Source organism: Notamacropus eugenii, chromosome 4 (assembly GCF_028372415.1).
Source record: "Notamacropus eugenii isolate mMacEug1 chromosome 4, mMacEug1.pri_v2, whole genome shotgun sequence".
Lineage (NCBI taxonomy): Eukaryota > Metazoa > Chordata > Mammalia > Diprotodontia > Macropodidae > Notamacropus > Notamacropus eugenii.
Window position 1 is genome coordinate 462,204,840 of NC_092875.1, and position 25,401 is coordinate 462,230,240.

The 25,401-nt window shown below is 37.7% G+C and overlaps 1 protein-coding gene and 1 long non-coding RNA gene across 10 annotated transcripts in view; one reads left to right on the forward strand and one right to left on the reverse strand.

Annotated features, from left to right (window-relative positions):
* SSBP2 (single stranded DNA binding protein 2) overlaps positions 1-17,919 on the forward strand; it is a 402,471-nt gene extending 384,552 nt beyond the window's left edge. For all 9 annotated transcript variants that reach the window (XM_072606240.1, XM_072606243.1, XM_072606244.1 and 6 more), the window contains 2 exons: positions 5,950-6,048; positions 17,306-17,919. In XM_072606240.1, coding sequence (XP_072462341.1) covers positions 5,950-6,048; positions 17,306-17,335 — 129 coding nt within the window. In that variant the 3' untranslated portion in view covers positions 17,336-17,919. The remainder of the gene's footprint in view (positions 1-5,949; positions 6,049-17,305) is intronic.
* Positions 6,561-25,401, reverse strand: part of LOC140502002 (uncharacterized) — a 34,162-nt gene continuing 15,321 nt past the window's right edge. The window contains exon 2 of the long non-coding RNA XR_011966477.1: positions 6,561-23,439. This is a non-coding gene — a long non-coding RNA (uncharacterized lncRNA). The remainder of the gene's footprint in view (positions 23,440-25,401) is intronic.

Below are 25,401 nucleotides of genomic sequence, written 5' to 3' on the forward strand. Positions count from 1 at the left end.
CCGAGAAGGCTTAAGCTCAAGTTTTAAATCATGTCTTTCCTTAAAATGTTTATAACCGAAACTAAGATAACTGAAGTGACAGAAATGATCTCGAAACAGGACCTTCAGGAAGGCTGACGTTTCCAAATTAGGACAATATATGTGATTCCATTCATTTTTTTCTCTGTGGGCCAGGGGACGACTAGGGCTGGAAGATAGTCAGCCCAGTTATTTCGGTCTGGTTCTAATCTCTTCTACAACACCCTTTCCCCTCACCTACTCAGGAGAAAGCATGTGCACATACCATGTAGGCCTTGATCTTGATTTCTTTTTACCACTCACAGTTTAATTGGTCTTAATATAAGCAGTCTTTAAGAAAGCATCTACACATGTTCTCACTGATCCCCATCTAAGCCCAGTTACATCAGGAACATCACTTTTCCTCTTCACTCATTGGTTCTTTCCAGCATGTTCTCTTTCCTTTTCTTTCTATTTCCTTCTTGTTCCCCTTTTGCCCCCATCCCATTTGGAAAGCCTCAATCGTGGTGGATAGGCTTAAAGTACACTAGAAGTATGTCTTTCCCAAGGGGAATGAGAAGCACAAGTTCTGAAACTGAATCTCATAAAGAAGCGGCCCCATCAACCCCCAAGGGTCCCTGCAAGTGTCCTGGAGTCACCCAGAATCTCCACAAGAGTCTCCATCAGCTTCCTCACTCACTCCAGCAAAATCACCTTTCTTCTACAATCCCATTCCCAAGTCTGATGTCTTCCCCACACTTTATGCTGTGTTTCTGACAGTCTTCCACCTGACAATCCAGCCGTTCACTAAACATTTATTGACACTTCCCACTGTTTACTGAGCTATTCTTGAGTTTATCAGCCGTATATGTGATGGTGGTTTTTAGTTCACAAATGGAACAGACTGGGGTGGGGAGAAAAAGAGAAAATTTTCCCTTTTTTATCAAGCTTTAGCATTCAAGAGAAATAAAAGCTTTCCAGTTTAGTTTTATTGTTTTGTCTTATTTAATTACCAGTATTAAAAGAATAGTTTTCTACTTTTTTTTATTGTAAATCTACAATGTTATAGGTATATAGTGGATTAAGCAGACTCCTGTGAGCCTGACAGAGAACACACAAAACTATAATAACACACACACAAACATACATGGAACTTACATACATTCTTACATATAAAGACATGTATTCATATTAATATAACATTTTCTGTACAAAAATGTGTTGAAACAAATGAATTGTAGACTTTTAGCAACGTAGAACAGAATAGGTAAAACATCGAGATGTATGCCACCAGGCAATCAAGATGTCTAGTTGATTGTACATAATAACAACTCAAATTTGTATTGTTAAATTTATATATACACGTATGTATATATACATCCACAAACACATTTGAAACGTTTAAGAAGAACAAAAACACTTTTCTCAAAGCAACTGTGTAGGAATATTATTAGCTCTATTTTTTAGTTTAGTTTTGGCTTGAGGAGGGATGAGGTGAGTTGCTCACACAGATTGGACTTGTGGTCTCTTTGGTATTGGGAATTCACTGTGAGGAAACTCCCTCTATCAATGGAGGTCAGAACCTGGTCTATAACTTATGGTCTTAGTAATAAGTTAACTAAGATAGTGAATATCACTGAAACATTTATTAAATACCTACTTGTTCAGGGACTGAACTAAGAACTGGAAGTACAAAAAGGAAAAGCGAGTAATTTTTCATTGTCCATAGAGGGGCAATATGGTTGAGTGGAAAGAGAAATGAATTTGGTTTCAGATGACCAGGGGTGGGAGGAACCAAATCCCACCTTTGCCAATCAATATCCAGGCCATAAACTCTCTTGGCCCCATTTTTCTCATCTGTAAAAATAAGTGGTTTTGAAAATAGAAGAGGATTTGGACAGGACAAATGAGGCAGCCATTCATCCTTAGAATGAGGGGTATTAGAGAGAAAACACCTATCTGACTTCATTCATGGAGGCTGGAGAGGAGAGCTAGGGTGAGAGTCTTCCCAGGACTAAATGAATAATCCCCATGTCATTTCAACCCCATGCAGATATAGTCATTGTTTCTCTTAGGGTTTAGTGGTCCAAAAGTCAGTCCTGTAAGGGACTGTGACACCAGTGTGATACCCATAGCAGCTGCTATGAATATGCATGAGTTTTTTCAGGTTCACAAATTCACAAAATATAGTAAACTCCTTCCTCAAAGGCAAAAACAAAATAATTACTTGGGACATCATTAGAATACCAGGAGGTAAGATTTAACAGGGTACTTATCACCAATCCAGGGAGCGCCAACATCTTCAAACTTCTGTCAGACCTCCCCACAAAAACAAGTTCTCCAAGACAGATTCCTCCCTCTGCCCTCTCACAGCTTGCTTCTGTCTCTCTGCTCTGCCTGCCTCTCTCTCTCTCTCTCTCTCTCTCTCTCTCTCTCTCTCTCTCTCTCTCTCTCTCTTTCTCTGCCCTCCCTCCCCCATATTGAGCTCCATGTGATCACAGGCCCCATGTGAACTGGCCCACAGTTCAGAGCAGGTCACATAGGCCTATTAATGGGTGGGAAAGATCTTCCTATTTCATTAACATCACAGGAACTAAGGAAAAAATGGAAGGAACAGAGGGGAAGGAACAGTAACTCCTTTTATTCCTGGAGAGTATGAGAGAATGTTTGGAGACTAAATAGCTGAGGAAAATGAGAAATGCTGGTAATAATAACCATTATTGATATAGCACTTGAAGGTTTGCAGCGAACTTTCCATACACATTATCTCCTTTAACCCTCAAACCCACCCATATGTTATGGCCTCAGCTGTTATCCTCATTTTTACAGACAAGGAAACTGAGGCCTAAAAGGGTGAAGCAAGTTGCCCAAGGTCACACAGCTAGTACATTCTGAGGCAGGATTTGGACTTACTTCTTCCTGACTCCAAGACTAGCACCCTCTCCGTTCTGCCCCTTAGCTGCCTAGGAAAATGTGGGCAAGACCTGAGCTTGAGTGGAACAAAGGAAAGAGCGTTGGACTCGGCTTTAGATAACCTGGACTCGAATCCTGGTTCTCACTACCATGTGATCATAAGCAGATAAACCCCTGTGGGCCTCCACTCTCTCGTGTTTAAAATGAAGGATTGGGACTGCAGTAGGCTCTCCATCTTTTTGATGTCGTAGAACCCTGGGGGCCCTTCTCAGAAGAATGAAAGTCTGAATTTTTGGAGTGCATTTTAAATAGGCAGCAAGGGAATAAAAAGTTTAGATGCCATATACTCAAGGACCTAGCGTAGCTAAAAATAATTCCTTAAAGTTTCTGCTAATACTCTTTTTGGGGGGTCCCTTCTTCCCTAATTATACCGCTGCCCCGCCCAGGAAGGCCCTTGAGTCCAGCTGAGGACTCTGCACTCAAAAATGACTCGCTTTGATGGTGAGTTGGAGCATAATAAGTGCACATCACCGAGGAGCTCAGCCCTTCTTTGGGTAGGCTCGGCCTCACACCCTCAGATGCCACTGTTGAGGATGCTGTTCGGCCTCCAACCTCATAGTGTCATTCACTGATCACTCAGAGCACACTTTCTGTAAGGACCTCTTGTTATTTCCACTGCACATCCTGCACGTTTCTTTTCAGGTAAAATGATTTTGCCATTCCATTAAATAACCGTGCAGGGATGACTTAGTGAACTGGGCAGGACTGGGTGGTGCAGCCTTTTAGTTCTTAATGTGGTTTTCCTTAACTTTCTTTCCTGTCCATGCTTTTAAAAATCTGTCAAATAGGATGTTAATGTTGTGCTTAGGGAGAGTGACTTCCCAAGAGAACTGGCCTGCTAACCTTTAGGAACCTTTCCAGCTCTAGACCTGTGACCCTGCCTGGGGGAAGTGGGGGAGAGGTGTGCCTGAAGCAGCTACCTTTTCAATGTTAGCTTCTTCACACGTAAAAATAATGCATTAGTATTGCTTTAAATATTTTGAGTCAGCCCTTTGTTTGAAGTCAAATAAACATTAAGCACTAGAAACCATTTGATCAAGAAATGATTTACTGTAAGATTTGATCTCTCCATGCACTAAAGAATCCCCTGATGAAATTAAACAGCTAATGCAGCTCTCAGAGCACCTCATTTGCTCCATGGGAAGTTGCTTTGACATGAAGAAGAGTAGAATATGTTTTGTAAGTTTATTTAAATATGTATTAACAACCTGGAATGCGTTCTTTCAGTTTGTCACATAAATAATCATAGTTAATAGTAGCAGTTAATTTCACTTAATTTGAAAATCAGAAAAATTTAGACCTTTAAAATTCTAAATAATGTTATATTTTAATTAACCTCATTTGAATCAAGTCAAAGATCTAAATTCCTTTTTTCAGAGTTTGTTATGAAAAATCACTAATATATTATTATTAAGTACTTTTAAGGTTGATCCCTTTATAAATATTTAATGATTTCAGTAACTCTACACACATTCATTTTAGAAGTACAAGTACTTTTTCTTGGTTGATATGTGGGCAACTAAAGAATTACATATGTGTATCTTTTGGTGAGGGTGGGAATTTACTGGAAAAATAAAATACTGTTTTTGCTTTTACTGTGCTCCATTTTTCATTTTGTTCTACCCCTGTGGAGTTTAACAAAGTACAGAGTTCCAGTCACCTTCAGGTGCTCTCTGCAGGGTGCAAAGTAACAAGATCCAAGTCCTAGTTTTCTTCTGCCTTTTTGCTTAACCATTTTTTTAGTTTTTTTTAAAGTTTAATAGTATTTTTTCCCCAATTACATGTCAAGAAATTTTTTAGCATTCATTTTTACAAGATTTTGAGTTCTAAAATTTTTCTCCCTTCCCTCTTCTGAAAATGGTAGACAGTTTGATATAGTTTATACATGTACTATCATATAAAATATTTCCATATTAGTCACATTAATCACATTTTGATTAGCAAAGCATTATTCTGGGGTGACTATGTTCATATTATGCTTCAGTGTTTTTGACATAACTTGATTTCATAACTCAGACTTTCAAACTTCAGAGCAACCTTCTTTGATTATCTTTCCTTCTCCATCCCCAAATGAAGTGGCCAGGGCTGAGGAAACAAATCCTAAACGATTAGTCCCCACCTCAGATAACAAGTACAGATGTAACCTAAAGGTAAAAATTGGGGCATGAAATAGAAGTGCATTCTGCATCATTTGTTGGTAGTGAAGGCATCCTGTTTCCTGGCAAGACTAGACTATGTTGCAGTATGGAGACAGTGAATGTGATATGGACACAATATGTAACAATTTACTGCTATTTCAACATTTTGTTACTTTACTAAGGTAAGGTGTTTTATTTTTTTATAAAATAGTCATGTAAATCTCTTGGTGCATGGAAAAATAAAAAAAGTGTTCTAGTTAACTTTTCACTTCCAAGCTTCACGTTTTCCTTTAAAGGATGCACAGACAACCGATTCTTGAAGTGTTTCTTTTTGTGACCAACCTCTATAGTTCACTCTCTCTTTTTCTTTATGCATCACATAAAAAGAAAAGTTGTTGAAATGGTGTTGCTATGCAAAATGGGGTACAGAATTAAAGAAACATGCTCATTAAGACAGTGACCTTTTAAGTTTGCTTAGTAAAATTACCAAGGGCAGTTACTGCCCTATTATGCCTCATCAGTAGGTAGGTTCCCTTCGTAGTTCCCCTGCTGAGAATGTGGTTTAAAGTCTCCAGGATATTAGGAAGTCTATGAGCTAAACATGGAGATTTGAGTAATTATTTCCGGAACTAGGTGAAAAAAGTTGTAGTGCATGCTATTTTTTTTCATTTGGGAAAATATTTGTGTTTGTTAAGGTACAAAAATGAACTAGCACTCAACACTAGAAGGCTAAGAATATGTTTATAGGTGGGTCTGTCTCCTGAGAGTCTGGAGTCATTTGTGACACATAGTACAAAACAACATCTTTGACGGTGCTGTATTTTATATATCTTGTTTACAGAATTCTCCCAATAATATGAGCCTGAGTAATCAGCCTGGCACTCCAAGGGATGATGGTGAAATGGGGGGAAATTTCTTAAATCCTTTTCAGAGTGAGAGTGTAAGTATTTTTGTTATATTATTATTGTTCAGACACAAGATCCTGAAATACAGAAAATGCATATGTCAGTCACCAAGCATTTATTCATCGCTGTGCTAAATGCTGTGGAAAAAAAGAAAGCAAATTGTGTTTGCATGAGACAAAGGACAGACAAATGAAAATCAAACTGACATCTCGGTAACTTTTAAGTACCTTGCCATAATAAATTTCTATGGTCTACTTTGTTCTTTCATTTTCCTGTCCTCTGCTCACTGTCTTTTAATTTTTTTATCATGAATATAATGCGTTTCTATACATATAAAGCAGAAAATAAAGAGAGGATTCTTTATGAAACCGTGAATCTCTATTCAGTACTCCTTCCTTTTTTTAAAAAGTATATAATAAATTCAGCATGTTACTTTTGAAGCTCTCCTGGCTGTCTGTACTTCCTTCTAAACTTCCTTCTCTTTTCTTGTGTGCATTAAAGTGTGTGTACATGTGTATGTGCACACATACATATACATACACACATATGTTTCCAAGGCTCTCTTTATTTTAGAATTACTATTCGTAATCCTGCTCTGCAAATCCCATTCCCCAACAATAAACAAAAAAGCGTAGTAAAGCAAAACAAATCCACACACAGTGGTCATCTCTGAAAATATGTGCCTCATGGGCTTCTTGAGCTTGTCAGGAGGTTGACCATAGCCTTCATTGCAGGGCTTCTGTTTAGCCATTACTTTGATAGGTTCTCCCCTTTTCCTCATCTCATTTCACTCATATAACTTTACCATTATCTCTTCCTTCTCCCCTCTCTCACATGCTAAAATGGCCTTACTCCTTACCAAGGCTAACTCCTATACCTACGCAAGAAATCCAGTTCTATCTTTTCTCCCCTAGCAGATCGCCCCATATATCATCCCATTGTCACTTATTTTCATTCTCTCTCTGTCTTTCTGCTCTGCCTACAAACATGTCATGTTGCCACCATGCTGAAAAGACCCTCACTTGGAAAGAAAAAATCACTTATCCTCACTAACTATTGCCCTGTATTCCTTCTGTCCTGTGTAGCTAAATTCCTTGAAAAGCCCATCTACAAGAAGTGCTTTCACTTTGTCCTCTCACTCACTGGTTAACCCCTAACAGTCTGGCTTCCAACTTCATCATTCCACTGAAACCGCTCTCTCCAAAGTTACCAGTCGTCTCTGAGTTGTCAGATCCACTGGCCTTTTCTTAATCCTTCTTGACTTAATGCTTCTTGACACTGCAGACTTTGACCCTGTAGGTCATCCTCGTCTGGACATTCTCTTCTCTCTAGACTTCTCTTGGTTTTCATCGTGTTTATCAAACCACTCCTTAAACTCCTTTGCTGAACCTTTATCTGGGTCATGCCCACTGACAGTAGGTGTCTCAGAAGGTTCTGCCCTGGGACATCTTTTCTCCCTCTATGCTACTTCACTTGTTGATCATCAGCTCCCATGGATTTAACTAGCAGTTCAATCCAACCTGATCCGATAAACATTTATTAAGTATTCTGGGAATGTCATTAATAAAAAGAGATAAAAATAGCCCCTACCCTAGGGGAGCTTGCAGTCTATAAACAAGGAGATAATACACAAAATCAGGCAGGAGAGGGAGGGAGAGAGAGGGGCAGAAAGGGAGTGGGCATCATGTTCTGAGGAGTTATAACCAGGCAGAACAACAGATACAAAGTAGAGTAATCTGAGACTTGACAAAGGAGAGCTTTGGGAGGAGCTGGTGCTGAGCTCTCCAGACAGAAGGGAGATGGGATTAGTCAAGGCTTGAGTTAGCAGCATGATGGTATATTCAAAAATAATGAGCTTATCCTGGGAGAGGCATCCTTTTCCCTAAAGACTGGAGTAAAGGAGGAGAGGTTAGAGAAGGATGAAGAATTTTTGAGGTTTGTCATGTAAGAAAAAAGAGGAAACATCAGAGAGATGACCTCTATTTTCTCAGTACAGTAGGAAACGTGTTCTTCCCAATAAGGGTGTCAAGGAATAGGTATGGTATGGGAACTTTGAGAAGAGACAGGTCCAGAAGAGCCACTGAGGGGAGCGTGATACAGAATCAGTGAAGGAAGAGTCCAAAGGATTGATGGTTACACAGCCCAGTTGAGATTACATAGCATAAATGTACAGTCAGCATGGTCACATGACTTCTGGTTGCATGAGAAAGAGCAGAGATGGTGGCTCATGTGAACAGTCTAGGCTCCTGAGTGGCACGACAACAGGAAATGAGAGTAGGAGGCCAGAGATTCAGTACATTTGAATAACTCAGCAAAATTAAGATTGAACAGGGATCGCCCATGGCAAAAATATAGAGGTGGAGAGATTAGATTTCCTAATGAGGGTGAAGAACAGGTTTAGAGGGAGAGAGGAAAGAGAAGATGCTGTCATTGGAAAGGATTTTAGAGTTCTTCTGAATCATGGAAATAGAATATCTCTATATGTAGTGAAATTTGATATCATGGGCATTAAGGAGCGGGAGACCAGGTTGTTTGAGGGAGCATTGAAACATATATTGAAATCCCAAATTGTTAAGGCAGTGGTGGGATTGGAGAAGACTGAGGGCCAACTTGTTGTGTCCTTTAGAAAAGGGCAAAGGATGACTTGGAAGACTTAGAGTCCAGCAAATGACCGCAACAAAGATCTGGACCAGGAGACAACCGAGGAATGAACCTTAAAGAAAGAGGGGTTGCCAAGCGGTGGTGGTAAAAGAATCGAGGGTGAGGAGCAGGAAGTCAGCCTCCTGGCTCAGCGTTTGTACAAGGCAGTAACTATACCCCTTGTTCTGTGGCTGTTTCTAGAGGTGCCTCAGACATAGAGGCCAGAAGTAGAACTGCTTTAATTTTTTGGTTATGATTTACAGGGACCTGGGACCTTGTGCAACCCCCAATTATATAGTGCTTTACAGCTTACCAAGTACAAGGTGATGTCAGTTTATGGATAAGGAAAAGCAACTTAAACCCATGTCTTCTGCCTCCCCATCCAGTTATCCAGTTAGAGCACATCACCTCTCACTCTGATTAAGGCCATAGAGGTAGAAATTGTCTGAGATAAGATTTGAACTTAGATCCTTTGACTCCAGAGGTGTTGTTCTTTATGTTGTCCCAAGCCAATTTAAAAGCACTAATTGCATTCATCTCACAAATAAATATTCATGTCTAAAGCTCTGCTACAGCTTCTATTAAAATCTTGTGAAACTATGCTTAAGTTCATGGGGAGAAACACAGTTACCCCATATTCATTAACTGGTAAAACCAGCAGTTTCATGGAGATAATAAATACTTTTTATTCGCAATATTATTGCGAGGGAAGAATATTGTAATTCTTAAAGCCTTATATAAATATGAGCTTCTGTTTCAAAAAGTTAACTAGTCTGAAGATGGGAATGGAGAAAGTGGAAAATACCTGAAAAGTCTCATGTTTTACATGAAATTGTGAGACTCATTTTTCAAGCCCTGGCTCTTCCACTAGTTTGATGCATGGCCGCAGCTGGCCAGCTAGACATAACATACTTGTTCCACATCCTTTCTGCTAGCGAGGAAGGGATTGGTGTTATCAAAGAACCAGAGCACTCCGGAGATTGTGCCGTGCATGGTTTGGTTACACAGACTCCTTTGGAGTCACAGTCCAGCCCTCCAGCCCCATCTATACCTGCTGCTCTACTCGTTGCAGGGATGAACCAAGGGCTTTTCTTCTTTCTCTCTAGCTTCCTCTTGCTCTTCATGACTATCCACGTAAATCCTCAGGGAAGGCCAGTTTTTTTCATACAATATGATGGCAAGATTTCCAAACTCCCTCTTCTTTGTCTGGGTACTCCTCTCCTCTTGACACATTCCATTGGTTGACAGGCCCATCCTTTGCCATTCATGTTATCAGATGGATACCATTTATTCCTCCCAGCCATTCAAATGGCAAGGGAGAGGGAAGGGGGAAAGATTCTAGCCCCACCTCCTTATTATGTGCATGGGAAGGGAAGAAGTCAAGATTTCACTCCCTCGAAAATACAAGCAAAGGATAGTCTTTAAAATAGATTTTCAAGGACAGGCTTTATAATGTATATCATTTGCAAGAGCAGCAACATTCTGCAGATCCTTTCCCCATATTCCCATAAAAGAAGGCCAAAGGGCACAAACATAATATCATCTTTGTCTTCCTATTCCCCCTGCTTCTTCATCAGGAAAGATTGCCATCATGCCAACCACCATGGTTGCCATTTTCATTGTGAGTATCATGGCTTTCTTTTGATTTTTAATTTATTTATTTTAATTTATTTTTAATTCCAAATTCTTTCCCTCCATCCCCTCCCATACTCACTGAGAAGACAAGAAATATGCTATCCCTTCTCCATATGAAGTCCTGCAAAACATGATTTCCATATTAGCTGTGTTGTAAGAATAAAAGGAAGAAAAATAAAGTAAAAAATGTACTTGAATTATCTCTCCAGAGGTGGACAGCATTTTTCATCCTAAGTCCTTTGGAATTCTCATGGATCAGTCTTCAGAGTTATCGAGTCTTTCATGTTACAATGTTGCTATTACTATGAACAGTGTTCTCCTGGTTCTGCTTATTTTACTTTGCATTGGTTCCCTAAGTCTTCCCAACTTTCTCTGAAATCATCCCCTTCATCTTTGCTTATAGCACAATAATTTTCCATCACAATCTACCGTGACTTGTTTAACCCTTCCCCAATAGATGGATATTACCTCAGTTCCCAATTCTTTGCCGCCACAAAAAGAACTACTATAAATATTTTTGTACATATGGATCTTTTTCCTTTTTCTGTGCTCTTTTTAAGATACAGACCTAGTAGTGACGTTTCTGGGTCAAAGGGGTATGCACAGTTTTATAGCCCATTGGTTTTCTTTCTATATCGTGTCACCTCACATTTGTGTCTGGATCCCAACTGGGGAGAGAGAGAGAATGGCATGGGATACACAGGCTGGTTGGGATGAAAGAAAATGAGACAAACAGCAACCAAAAGCCATAATGATTTAAAGAAATAAAGAACCCAGCCTGTTCCAGTAAATTTCAGTGCAATCAAAGCAAAGCAGGGATTGTTTTACATGAAGGATTCCTAAAGAGAACATTTTCCAGTGTAAAGAATATGCAAATTTTATTTGCTTTGCACAGACAACTTGAAGACACGTATTTTTGGAACAATCTATCGTCTCAGGATTATGACACTACTTACGTTAGAATAATTATATTAAACTATCAGCAAAATGGGACTTCCCAGCTCAGAAACTTTGCTAAGTCAGCAGATTATGCAAAACAGAAAGGGAGCCACTGCCTGGACTCTTTTTTTTTTTTTTAAAGAATTATAAAGAACTTTTCAGAAGCGCAGATGCCCCCCCCCCCATATATAGATGTTCCCCTAAATTCAGCCTCATCTTTGGAAATGCTTCTCAAACGGTGTTGCTGCCAAAGGAAACTTTTTAATGACTCAGATGAGTAAAGCACTTTGGTTTATTTCATTAACTAGTCTCAACAGAACTGTTTTATCTTTAGTGTCCACAAAGATCAGCTAAACAAACACGATATTAAAACCAAGATCTCAATTAAAGTTTTCCACTGGGTAGCATAGGATCTGTGATCCTGTCCCCCTCACTCTGAGCTGTTGTCAAGAGATCATCATATGCCTGTTTAACTTGACCATTAAAAGACTAAACCTTTAAAATGGCTGAGTTTCATTTTATTTCCTAGAATACAGTATACTGGCACACATATTCTCTCTCTTTTTTATGGAAAGAGTAAAATGTTATTTAGATGCTTATACATACAAATTTAGTAAGATTCAAAGTGTTTTTGCAATATATCAGCAGGAATTTACACATTTTATTTTGACTTTTAAGTATTTGTTGGATGCTCTGAGAACATGGAGTAGATAAAAAAGAGAAAAATCAACAAAGCTTAAAAACATGTATTCTCTAGTTCATTAATAGAAACTAATGGGAAATGTTTCTTAAATGAAAAAGTAGAAGAAGTTGTACATAAAAACTAAGCAACAAGCATTTGGCTAGTTCCTACTCTGTGCCAGTTATCCCATAATTCCTGCCCTCAAGGAGCTTTACATTCTCCTAGGATTATGCAACATTCATGGATGGATATAGGATGAACACAAAATAAATACAGAGTGATCATGGAAAGGACTCATGGAAGAGAAGGCACTTGAATAGGAGCTAGGGTTAAGGCAACGTTAAGAGAGAGAACGTGCATTAGAAATGGAATATCCTGGAGTTCAGTCATTTTTCAGCCATGTCCAACTCTTCATGACCCCATTTGGGGTTTTCTTGGCAAAGATACTGGAGTGGTTTGACATTCCCTTCTCCAGCTTATTTGGCAGATGAGGAAACTAAGGCAAACAGGGTGAAGTGACTTGGCCAGGGTCACACAGCTAGTAAGCGTCTAAGGCCAGATTTGAACTCAGAAAGATGATTTTTCCTGACTTTAGACCCAGTACTCTATCCACTGCACCACTGCTGCCCATCCTGAAGTAGCAGACCAGTTAGTCTGGAACTAGAATGAATGTAGGGGGGTAATGTATTATTTCAGAATGATAAGCTGGATCCAGACTGTGAAAAGCTTGAAACGTCTGAGGATTCTGCATTGCCTGGTGGCAGAGAACTCATTGTGCCTCTACATGTATATGTGATATAGTTTTAGCATTTCATTTGATAATGCTTTGAAGTAATATCAAGTTTATTTAGTTCTGAATAACCAAATAGTAGTGCTGCCAACAGATTTACAAGAGCCATTTTATCTTCTGTTTGAGAGGAAGCAACCTCCCAGATAGTCTTGGAACAGAGCCGCTAGACAGCACAGACATTTCAGTGAGTCATTTCATTGAGACAGCACTACAATAGAAACATTACAATGCAATATCAGTATAATACACCATGAATGTTTTATGTCTCTATATGATACTGTTTAACACCTGCCCTCCCTTTACTACTAGAAAAAAAAAAACCAGTCCCTTCCCCTTTTCATTTCTTGCTCCACTTCTGAAAGATGGGGAACAATGTCAGAAATTCTGTATCATTTGTTCCATTGGTAATACCCCACCCCCATTTTCCTATAAATCTGTGACTTCCCCCAGAATCCAGGAGCTATAATAAAAGCTACATATTCAGAAAGGCAGCATGAGATGAATAGTTCGCTGCCATAGAAGTGAAAATTGCATATTGCTGATCTAGATAATTAGACATAATAGACAGAATCTAGTTTATTGCACCAAATGCATTTAAAGTGACATTTGCAGTTATTCAGACTATTCAGAAATTAAATTTTATTAGACGCTTCTAATTTCAGAGTATCTTAATGTTCCTAGCCAATGCTTTATTTCCCTGTATCCAACACTCATCTTTTCTAATGTTCTACCATTGTTATCCATTTTACTTCTCCCTTGGACAAATCAAGCTCTCAGGCTCCAAATCAATCTGACGATAAACGTCAGTCTTTGTGGTTTGCTCGAGACTGGCCAAATATCACTATTAACAAAAACCAATTTTAATGGATGGATCTTATCACAATTCATATCAGTGCTTGATACCATAATATCTCTCTGCTTTCTACTTTCCTTCTATGCTATTAGGGACAGATGATACTTAAGTTGACCAAATAACTTCTCCAATGTTTTCTCAGTTAATATCTTTTCAGTGTCTCCTGTTCTAGATGTCAAAGATCAAGCCTTGTTAGCAGATTCATGAATTATTCTCTCCATACTCCAAGTAAACACGCTCATTGCCTGAGAGGCCATGTTCTGATTACAAGTTAGCAGTGACCACTGACCTAGGAAATTATTCTTACATCTCACCAACATATTTAAATTCCACAGATATTTCAAGAAATCACTTCAGCTTTCAGAATTGGAGTGAGATTAGAAGGATAACAAATTTTACAGGTGTTCTTTCTTGCTGTAGCTTGAATTCCATCTATAGCTGAGGTGTGTGCACATCTATTTTTAAACACATGTAAAAGAGAATCAAATTGACATTAATAATCTATCTCTTAGATTCCATATGAAAACCATAGTATTTTCTTTAAACACACTTCTTACTGTTTTAATATTTGAATGAAATAAACTCTTCTTTTAGCACTGTAAAAAAAAAAAAAAAACAAAAAAAAAACCTTCCAGGAATAAAAATGGTCATGGAATGGGGTGGTCTGATTAACTAAAAGTGCTATTTAATTTAAAATTAAACAGAATGTCCTTTTTTTCTGATCATCTGTGAAAACATGTTCCTAAAATATATGGCTATTCTTTGCCGTCTTACTAAGTATATAATGCTGGATGTTTAACTTCTGGTAACTAACAATCTTATAATGCCTCAGAATCATTATGAGCATTGTATCTCAGGATAAGATATTTTAAATGTAAAATTATTAGGGCGAGTCTCTTCCCTGAAAGTTTCCCTTAAAAAGAAAAATCTGTTATAAGCTTAGTTATTTTTCATTTTCCTTTCTATCTTAAAAATGAAGTGCCAGCAAATAATCCAGCTAATTAAGGCTTCTGGTTAGTTATGCTCTACCTATAATTGAGGTTATTTTATGTTCCTGTAATTATTACTTTTATCTTTAAGAATCTATATGGTGAATGCACCATGTGAATGAATGAGATACACCCACTTCAGCCAAAGGTCCAAATTGAAGGCTCAGCAAGATAGATTCTTCAACCTGGAGAGTTTGGATTCTGGTTAGCTTTTCCCCACTACCACCCTGTGGTTAAAAGGGAGAATGATTTCTCTGCCAGAAAACTAATCCCTCTCTAGTTTTTCCTCTTCTCCTGTTGTGCCCCTTTCTCTCCTTTTGTCTGATGTGGTCTAGTACAGATAAGTCACCTTCACAACTAAATTTTACACCAAATTAGGGAATTTCAGGGTACAAACTGTGTAAATTTCAGGCAAGTCAGAGAAAGATCAACATTACCCCGATGAGTTGGAATATATTAAAAGGATTACATGTCCTTTCTACAAGGGTCCTTAATGTCCTCATTCTTCTCTTCAGACCATGGGGTCATTTCCTCCAGGTCCCCTACCTTCAGGGATACAGTATTCTTACTAGACCATGATTTCAATATTTAATTCAAGGCCAAACAACTTTTAGCTCTTCTTCTGGTCTCTGGAGAAATAACTGTTCTTCCCTATCTAGGCCATTATAGGGTAGTAGACAGAAAGGGCGTTGAATTTGTAGACAACCCACTGGGGTTCTAGTGCCAGTCAGCTGCTTGGGTAGTGTGACCTCGGGAGAATCAATAAGTCCTCTGACCTTTAGTTTCCTTGTCAACCAAATAAGAGTCTTGGACTAGACTCCCTTTGAGCTCCCTGACAGCCCTCAGTCTCTGATCAAAGCAGGGTGCTGTCTTGAGGCTTTAAAAAAAAATTAATTTTTATTTTCAGCATTCACTTTTATGAGATTTTGAGTTGTAAATTTTTCTTTCTTCCCTCTCTCCCCAAGGCAGCATGCAATCTGATAAAGGCTATATATGCACAATCATATTAAACATATTTCCACATTAGTCTTGTTGTGAAAGAAGAATCAGAACAAAAAAGGAAAACCACAAGAAAGAAAGAGAAAATAGTCTGCCTGGATCTGCATTCAGACTCCATAGCTCTTTCTCTGGATATGGATACCATTTCCCATCATGAGTCTTTTGGAATTGTCTTAGATCATTGAATTACTGAGAAGAGTTAAGTCCCTCAAAGTCGGTCACCACACAATGTGGCTGTTACTGCGCAAAGTTCTCCTGGCTTTCTTCATCTGCTTCAGCCTACTTGGCTTTTGCCCCCTTTGAAGTTTGCTTTCTCTCAATTTTCAGTTCTTTTTACATGTGGCTTTTCTTCCTTTCTGCTCTAGATCAGCTCCAGCTAGTGTCTAGTCAGACTACTCTTTCTCCCTGCTCTTTTTCCAACAATCACTTTGGCCTTCTCCCACCATCTTCTTAGCACCAGCACATCTGGTCTAACTGAAGCTTTCTCACTATTTTGGTGCCTGGTTTCACCTTATTTCACCAGGTTTTCATTTCAGGGATACACAATATACCTTAACTTGATAAAAAGAATTAGAACCTGGGAATAAACCCAGAAAGTACCTATTATCTGACTTGAGAATGTTTCAGACGGTCATGATTGCACATTTACCTTGTAATACATAAACTTCTAAGCCCTGATCTGAGATCAATCTACACAATCACTTTTCTGGGGAAAAGAAGACATCTTTGTATACTCCTAATTGGCAGTTTGACAAAATGATGACCAGAGGGTAAAACTTTCAGAACTCAGGAATATAGCCTCATTTAGTGATTACAGTGCAATAAAAAAAGCAATTGGCTTTTAATAATTATACTATTTAATTGTACTCTTTTCTACCCATATTCTCGGAGAATAGATTGTGTGTATGTGTGGTTGACTACTACTCAGTGTGGGCCCCTGGACATAAAAAGGAAGTCCTTTTTTCAGTTCTCTCAACCATGGATTTGGTTGAAGGGAAACATGATTCTTCCATAATTACTAACTCCTGGACTAGGACCACAGATGTAGAGTAGGAAGGGACGTTCCCGGCTCTCTAGCCCAATCCCTTCCTTTTACAAATGAGAAAACTGAGGCCCAAGCCAGGATTCTAACCAGTCATGTGACTCCAGGTTCGCCACTCTTTATGAGATATCACCCAAGTTATCAATGATAATCATATTTTTATGTTGCACTTACTGTGTGTCCAGCACTGTACTAAGCACTTAGCAGATATCTCATTTGGTCCCCATAACAGCCCTGGAAATAGATATCATTATCATCATCCCCATTTTGCAGATGAGGAAACTGGGCAAACAGACTTGCCCATGCTCATACAGCTAGTAAGTGTCCAAGGTTGGAACAGAATTCAGGTCTTCCTGACTCCAAGCCCAGCACTCTATATCCACTTCACCTCCTAGATGCCTTTCCAGGAAACATAGAGTCATTAAAGATGTCTATCCTCCAGTCAGCATAGCTAAGTAGTTAACATCCTCCCTGGCCTGGAGGGAAAATGAAAAGTGGTAGGTTCCTAAAGACAACACTAAAAAGTTTATTTTTTTTTAAATAGGCCAAGTCTATTTTAACTTACTCTTTTTAAAATGGTCTTAGAGGTTTTACTCTTTAAGGTTAAACTGTAAGCATGAGAAAAGAAAAGGAGATGCCCAGTAACTCTTGTAGCTCTGGAAAAGCATGTCAGTGGTCTGAGCAAGTCCTGTTGTGACAATATGGATTCCTCTTTTCTTTCAGTATTCCCCGAGCATGACAATGAGTGTGTGATCCATCCCCAAGCCTCCTCTGACAACAACAGTGAGTCAGCCTTCTGACACAGAACTACTACAGAAGAAAATTATTCATCACCGTGTACAGTTTAAACACACAAAAGGATCTGTCACAACCAAACCAACTCTATTTTTTTCCTGCTCTCTCCCTTTATTTTGTGAAGAAAGCAGGTCCAAACGTGATATAAACAACTGTACGGAGTGGCATATTAAAATTGCCCTAAATTGAACTGCAAATAATTATCTGTGTATGTATATGTGTGGGACAATGAATGTACTGTATATGTGTATGCTATATAGACATATACATGCACACATACATACATGTATCCACAGGACATTGTAAAATAATTATCACATGACATCTTAAGTAGAAATAAGTAGGGACTTTTATTCCGTCTTTTTTCACGTTTACATTTTAATTATTAAAAGTTACTTTTCCCTCCCCTTGAACTATTTTGTGCTGTGTATATCACTGCTTTATATAAGTTATTTTTTAAGGTGAATTCAGATGTTATGGTTTTGTAAATGTCTGCGATCATGGATAGGAATAAAATTGCTTATTTGAGAGCTTTCATTAAATGGTGTCTGATGCAAGTTATCCTGTGAATCACAAACTGTACTGTCTCATGAAATAGAAGAAAGCTTGTCTTGATTTTTATGTCAAAATCTATCAGTTTCTCATTTACTTTTGGTGAAAGTTTTTTTGTACTTTGCCTTTAGAGGAAAAAAGGTGACTTTAAATAAGGCCTGATGCAGCACATTTCTGCAATTTGGGGTTAAAATGAAGGTTTCAAATTTACCTTAGTTTATACAAGAAATTACCAATTCCACAGTCACTTTACAAAGCAGCAGTAAAGCAGCACTTGTCCCGTTTTCAGGAGCATATCTTTGCTTGCCATAATCAGCCAAGAAGGCATAGCTAGGACGTTTACTTTAATACACTGTCATTTCTCACCAGAAATACAGGAGGGAGACCTTCACACACGTTGCTGTCATGAAATTTATCTAGATTGATTGAAGATACCACAGAGGTCATGCTTACGGGTTGGAAGCAAATGGGTCAGAATTGTGACTTTTCTACCAAAGGGAGAAAAAGGAAAATTTTGCCAGTTTTAGAAAACCACTGTCATTGTCTTTTCTGCTCCCCTGTTGGCTTTTAAAGTAGCAGAAGAGCTGAGAAATGGATTATTGGGAGTCTCTGTACATACCATTTCAATCACAGGATCCTTCTGGGATCCTCCCAAATATATTTTGCTGATATAAGTGAAAGGGTGGGTACCTATCTTGCCTCCTTTATTGCTTTCATCAGATTAAATCAATACTCTCTGCTAAAGAGACAATAAATTGGTAATTAAAAACAACAACTCAGCCATGTTGGTAATGAGACAGCATTTTGGTAGAATGAAACCAAAAACCCTGTGTTTGAATCTCAACTCTTTCTTACTCCCCGTGATATTGGGCAAATCACTTAAGATTGGAAGATCATAGATTTTTAGCATCTCCCTCTTTGGAACTTGGTGTCCTCATTTGCCAAATGAAGGGATCCCTCTAGGGTCTCTATCAGCTTGTGATCCCATGAGAGAACCTTGTTCTGTTCTGTTCTAGAAGCTCTGTTGGGCTTCATTATGAAAAATCCTTGTGAAAGAGTCCCAGCTTTCAACAGTAGCAGAAAGATGGGGAATGGTCTCACCTTAATTTCTGAAACAAAAGCGAGTCCATAGACCACCCTGTCAAAATCGTGATATAGAATATTCATCAGTGACCATCCAGCAACTGTAGCTCCAAACTCGGGAGACTATGAGAAGGGATTATGTCATTTTAGGTGAGAAAAATCTTCTGTCTTTTGGAGGAAAGGCCTAAAGTCTTTAATAGTTTTTTTTTTTTTTAAGGCAGATTATTTGCCAGTTTCTGGCCCCAGCTAACTTATTTCTCTCAAATCCTTAATGATTTATTCTTCAAGAAAATAAAGATTTTCCCTGTGTCTGCTAGGGATGCAAGGTAAAAGTGAAGAAAGGAGCTGAATTAAATTTATAGAACAGATTTAAGTTGTAATAAAATGAGTCACCATGAATCACAGAGAGCACAGGAGCCAAGAACACAGGTCTTGTGAGGAGCAGCCAAGCCATGAACTGGAGAAGGTTCATCCCCCTCCAATTTACCTTAGTCAGTTGGAAAGTATCCTAAAGACCACACTGCATAGATACCTGGCTGTCATCAAAAATGGTCCCAAACCTGCAGCTATTTTTTAGAAAAAAGTGCCAAACTATGATATTTGGAGACTCCTCTAAATTATTATCTAATCTTATAGTACTGTATTTCAGCCATTTTGTTGACTGCTTTCTACGTTCTTTAAAATTTTGAATCATTTTTTCATTTGACAAAGAATGACTTCCAATTTCAGAGAATCTTGGACCTGATTTAGCTATTTTTATTTAGAGGTAAGACTGGAATAAAAGGGGACCATTGGCCTCCATGTTTCTAATCCACGTTGTAAGAAATGCCAGAACAGAATTTTCAAGGTATGACAAACTCATTGTTCATATCCATTATTTCCTTTATCCCTTTGGGTCTTGCATTAACACCAGCCATTATAGATAAATGCTTCTAGAAGAAAACAAAAGCATATATTTGGTTTGGGTTGATTTGTCTTAAGTAAAAGCAAGATTATTCCAGAAAGCACAGAAAATAGAATTTGCATTCGTTAACGTGATCTTGTTCTTAATATGTCAAAAATTTTGTGTCATTTACAAAAAGAAACAATATAAACCTGTCTGGGGTTTTTTATGTTCTGATTCATTAAACCCAGGTTTTTCCACTTCTAGCAAAATCCTTCAACTTTCTATTTCTCCCATGTTTTTCATCTCTCCTCATGTATGAGTTGATTTCAATACCAACTTGCTCTTTTGGATTATTTTTACACATTTCACCCCTGTAACTAGTGGCATCAGCATCCCTTACCTTCCAATGTTATATTACACAGAAAAAAAAACCTATAAATAAAACACAGAAAACAATGTATGAAACATTGGGTTTTTTTTGTTATGCTTTGTATTATACCAGATTTGCTATAATTTAAAGCATACATCAATCCTTTTCAGGATGTATTAATTCTACCAAATCATTAGTCTTTCTTGTCACAAATTTTCCCAAAGAGAAAAGGCTTTGGTATCGTATAGACTTTAGCAATGGCATCCCTTGCAAGGGTATGGGGTTACTTGGAATGGTTTTCTGGTTTGAACGTAGTATCTTAATTCCAAATCTGAAGGCCAAAGAGTCAAAGTCTTCTGTTCATTAAAGAACAGTCATACTGATTCTGTTGCTGTGGAAGTAGATTTGCAGGATAGTGTCTGGGGCACAGAAGAGAGCAAGCTCCCCTTTTCTAGGATTCTCCAGGATAGCTAAGATCCTACATAGGCACTCCCAGAGTCATTCCATTATCAATCCTGAACGTCGGTGTCCAAACACAGAAGTTCTCATTCTAGAAAGTTTCATGCGAGTGGCTCTAGATAGCCATCTAATTCTGTCTACTCCTTTCCTACCCTCCTCACACCACAAACCATAATACACACATATCCGGACATGTTCAAGTTTTCCTTAAGCATGGGAACAGATACCACTGGAAAGTCATGGCTTTCTGATCCAGTGATCTATACTCCTCTACAGAAAGGAGGCTAATCATTCCAAAATATTTGCCTTTTGAATCTTTATTTTTAAAGAGGTTTCAGCATCTCCTGCTTATAACACTGGTTTTTCTAGGGACAAAGCTTAGAGGTAAGTCTTGATTCCCTTTGTTATAAAGGAAAGTGACATTACAGTATACACTCATAGTTATTTGCCTTTGGGGAGTTTTTAGCGTATAGCATACATCAAATACATGTTTGTGTGTATGTGCATGCACACATATATATTATGTAAGTATATTTATAAATATATCTAGATAATCTGGCAGTAGCTTTACATTTTTAGTTGTTTGGATAAGGTTAATACTTTGTATTCCTCAGACACAAGTAAAAAGGTAGCCCAGAATGCCCTGGAAAGTATAAGGAACTTAGTCAAAGCTGAAAAACATTCTGGATAAGCCAAAAAAGGAATATTCGGATGATGAGAGAAACTTTTGTAATGACCGATTTTTCTGTTCCCTTGACAGTAATACACTAGATTTCTATATCAACCAGTATTATTTAGTTAACACATTTACCCTTACTGACATTTTCCTGAAAATATATTATGAGATTCAGAGAACGAATATGGTTCAATGTCATCAGTTAGATCCACTGTAGTAGAAGAACATTGATCTACTACACTTGTTTTTCTTTGGAGATGGAGGGACTGGAAATAGGAAGAGACCTGTCATGAGTATGGGGTGGGAGGGTGTTGTTCTGCATTGAGTCAGATTCTTCTCTTAAATTATATTTTTATATTACTTTTATGTCTGAAAATTACATATTTTTCCAAAGGTATTTGAGGAAATTTAGTTAATGGAATATAATCATCAGGGTAGCTTTGTAAGACACATCATTATTGACACAATTATTTTTAGTCATCATTATCTATCATCATTTAAGCATCCAAAAAATAGTCGATAAGAATTTATTAAGCACCTCCTATGTGCCAGGCACTGTGCTAAGCTCTGGTGATACAAAGAAAAGAAAAAAAAAATAGCCCCTGCTGTTAAGGACTTCAAAGTCTAATAGAGGAGCTCTCTAAATGCTCCCTACTGTATTTAGTTAGAGAGGCTACAGTTAGTTCATGTGAACAAATCTTTGGGCCAAAATTTAGTTCCCACTTTTAAGTTTGGAAATGCAATAATTCCCATCCCCAGAAATTGTCATCAAAATGCACATTCTGAATTCTGTTAGAATCTGAGGACAAACAGCAGATGAATTGAATTCTGCTTCCCATTTTAATCTGCCTTTTAAAATAGTTGAAGTTTTTTTTTGAAGGATGCCACATTCAGCATTGGAGAGAGAAAATCAGTCAATTTCATCCCTTGGATTTTTTTTTTTTTTGGTCTTTCTCCTTTGTTCCTTCTTTCCTCAAATATTTTTGGAAAACAGGGGAAGTGTGTGTGTGTGTATGTGTGTGTGTGCATGTGTATGTGTGTCTGTGTTTCCTTTATATGGGATCATAGATCTAGAGGTGGAAGGGATTGCTTAGGTCATATTCTCTCATCTCATTTTACCGATGTAGAAATTGGGGATACTTATATATAATTCCCTCCCTCCTAGAATACCTGCTTCACTGCAGAAGTAGAATTGTTTAAAAGAAATCAAAGGGAAAGTGCTGAGGTGCTTATGATTCAAAGCCTTCAGTTTTGGTACTGAAGCCAAGGGTGGTGCTGAGGGAGGATGGGGAGGGGTCACTGATGGTGGCCTCCAAGAGTTTGCCTCATCTCATGCCAATTTAACATGACCCCCTCCCCCTTTCTACTTCCATCTCAAGAGTATAGATGAAATGGGGAGAACTCACTCAAGTAAATGCATTTAGTTTTTTATGTTTATTGACTGTAAGGTTCCTCATCCTAAGACTTCTGCATTAGACCTTGAATTTGGAAGTCCTGCATCTGAAGGAAGGTAAGATCTCAATTCACTCTCCATGGATTTTAATCCATAATGCCCTTGTTGCTATTGCCACGAATTAAGAAGCTTCATTCCAATTACAGTTGTTGGGGGAGGGGGAGAGATGTAACATGTGCTTTTGTAAATAAATCACTGAATGGCATTATTGCCCCATATCAGTAGCTTTCCTAATTTGATCATGAGTTGTAAATCAGATTCAGAATAATGACCTACAGATGAAAGACACCATCAATAATAAGCCATGGGGCCTGTCCTATCAGTTCCCTGAGGAAGTAGAGCCAAATTTAAAAAGAATATTGACTTAGAAAACCACAAATTAACATTATCTGTGTTGTATGGTATTTTTATTTATTTTGTTAAGCACTTCCCAGTTACATTTTAATGCATTTCATCCAATGAGTTTTGCTGGATGCAAGTTTTAACACTTCTCCCCTAAGGTGTATTCTAAAGAGAAAGCCTTCCATGACTAAATCCGCCAAGGAATCATGCCACTTCTGTTAATAATCTCCTTGGTTTTCATCTACAAAAAAAAAAAAATGATTTCTCTAACTTAACCAAACAAAATGATTCTGCTAGTTCATTCTTTTTATGATGAAATACAGTACTATAGAATAATTAGAGATGTTAGTAGGATAGGAAGATGAGATTTTTACTGAGTCTGGAATCCCTTTAGTTAAGATGTAATGGCTGTGCTCAGAAGAGATACTGCACCCATTTGGATTTTCATAATGTTCACCCTTCACTACTTAACATTCACTCAGCTCCCTCACACACACACACACACACACACACATACATACATACACACACACACACATACATACACACACACACACATAGACACACACACACACACACACACACACATACATACACACACACACAATCAGTCAATCAGAGTCCCAACTTTGGAACCAGAGTACTACTAAGGTAAATCTGAATATTTATTGAAAGACTGATAAGTGATTCATGTCAAATTAAACTTTAAGATTCTTTCTTTCCCACTGAGATGGTCTAAATAACAATGAAAGTGAAGCTTGGGTTGCCATAAATACGGTCACTTGGAACAGGGGTTTCACTCCAATGTTGCCAACTCAGTTTTCATCTAATTCTTCAGCTAAAGTATTTAGCTCATAATACCTCTATTGAAGCATAATTACCCATCTGTTGATTAGAAGATAAGCTAAAGAATTGGATTCATAAGGTAAAATTGTCCAGGCTTCCACACTATGGGGAAAAATTAATTCAACAAAAGCTTAGGAAATTTCTCAATATCTAATTATTGTATAATTGAAACAATATATGTGCATGATGTCCTGTCTTTCACTAGACCTTATATATTTTTCAAAATGTTTTATTTTACTTGCATTAAGATCTTATATAATTAGCACAAACTATATATTAGTATAGTAGAATAATTTAAAGGGCATGTTGGTGTTTTAAATAATTAAAAGAGAAAAACCTTTATAGATGGAAATATTTCTTTACTTGCACATGGTAACCATCTTAATAACTTATCTAATTGTGATAAATTTAGAATTTGAAGTGTTCTTTTCTTACTCTATATGTTAAATTGCTAATTCTCAAGTCTTCCTGGAAATAAGAATATGAGATCATTTGTAAATTTTTTTAATGCAACATTTGTGCACTCATATATTTGATGTCTAGGATGACTTTTAGCTTTCTTCTCTTAATTTATTAAACCACTGCCCTCAGCTACCTACTAGAATTTTGTAAATCTATTCTCTTCTCTTGTGTTGCTAATTGTGCATTCTTACCATTTTTAATCCAACACATATTTGGCTACTATTCATCATTTTATTTTCAAGTATGTAATGAAGTTTATCCTGTAATAGGAGAACTTGCCATGAAGATGTATATAGATATCATTTTTAATGGGTACATGTTTTCACATTTAATAAAAATATAGCTTTCATGTATAATTTCCAAGCTTTTGTTTCTAGCCACTGTGTAATTACTGCTTGGAAAAGGGGTTTAGAAGAAGTGAATAAGATTCTTCCAGTTGAACTCAACCCAGATGTTTACTGCATTGCAATTTGAATGTATCAGATCAAAGCTTCACTAACATGAACCTGTGTAAGTAAGGAATTCAACTTTATTCCTCATATGCAATCAATCTCTAATATTAAATGCTTCAGATGAGATGAAAGATCTACAAATAATCTAATCTACTAATATTCTACTAAATACATGCACCTGATCTAAAAAACAACTGCTCACTACTGAACATCTTCCTATCATTCTAGGGTTGAAGTCTGCACAAACCTTTGGAAATAGAGGTTAAGAGCAAATAGTCATGAAGTGGCTAATACCAATTTAATCTTTCTTCTGAGTAGTTTTGGAGTGAGGAAGACCCAAGTTCAAAGGTTGCCTCAGACTCTTTGTTAGTTCTGTGATCCTGGAAAAATTTATCTTTCTGGGCCTCAGTTTCCTCATCTGTAAAATGGGGATAATAGCACCT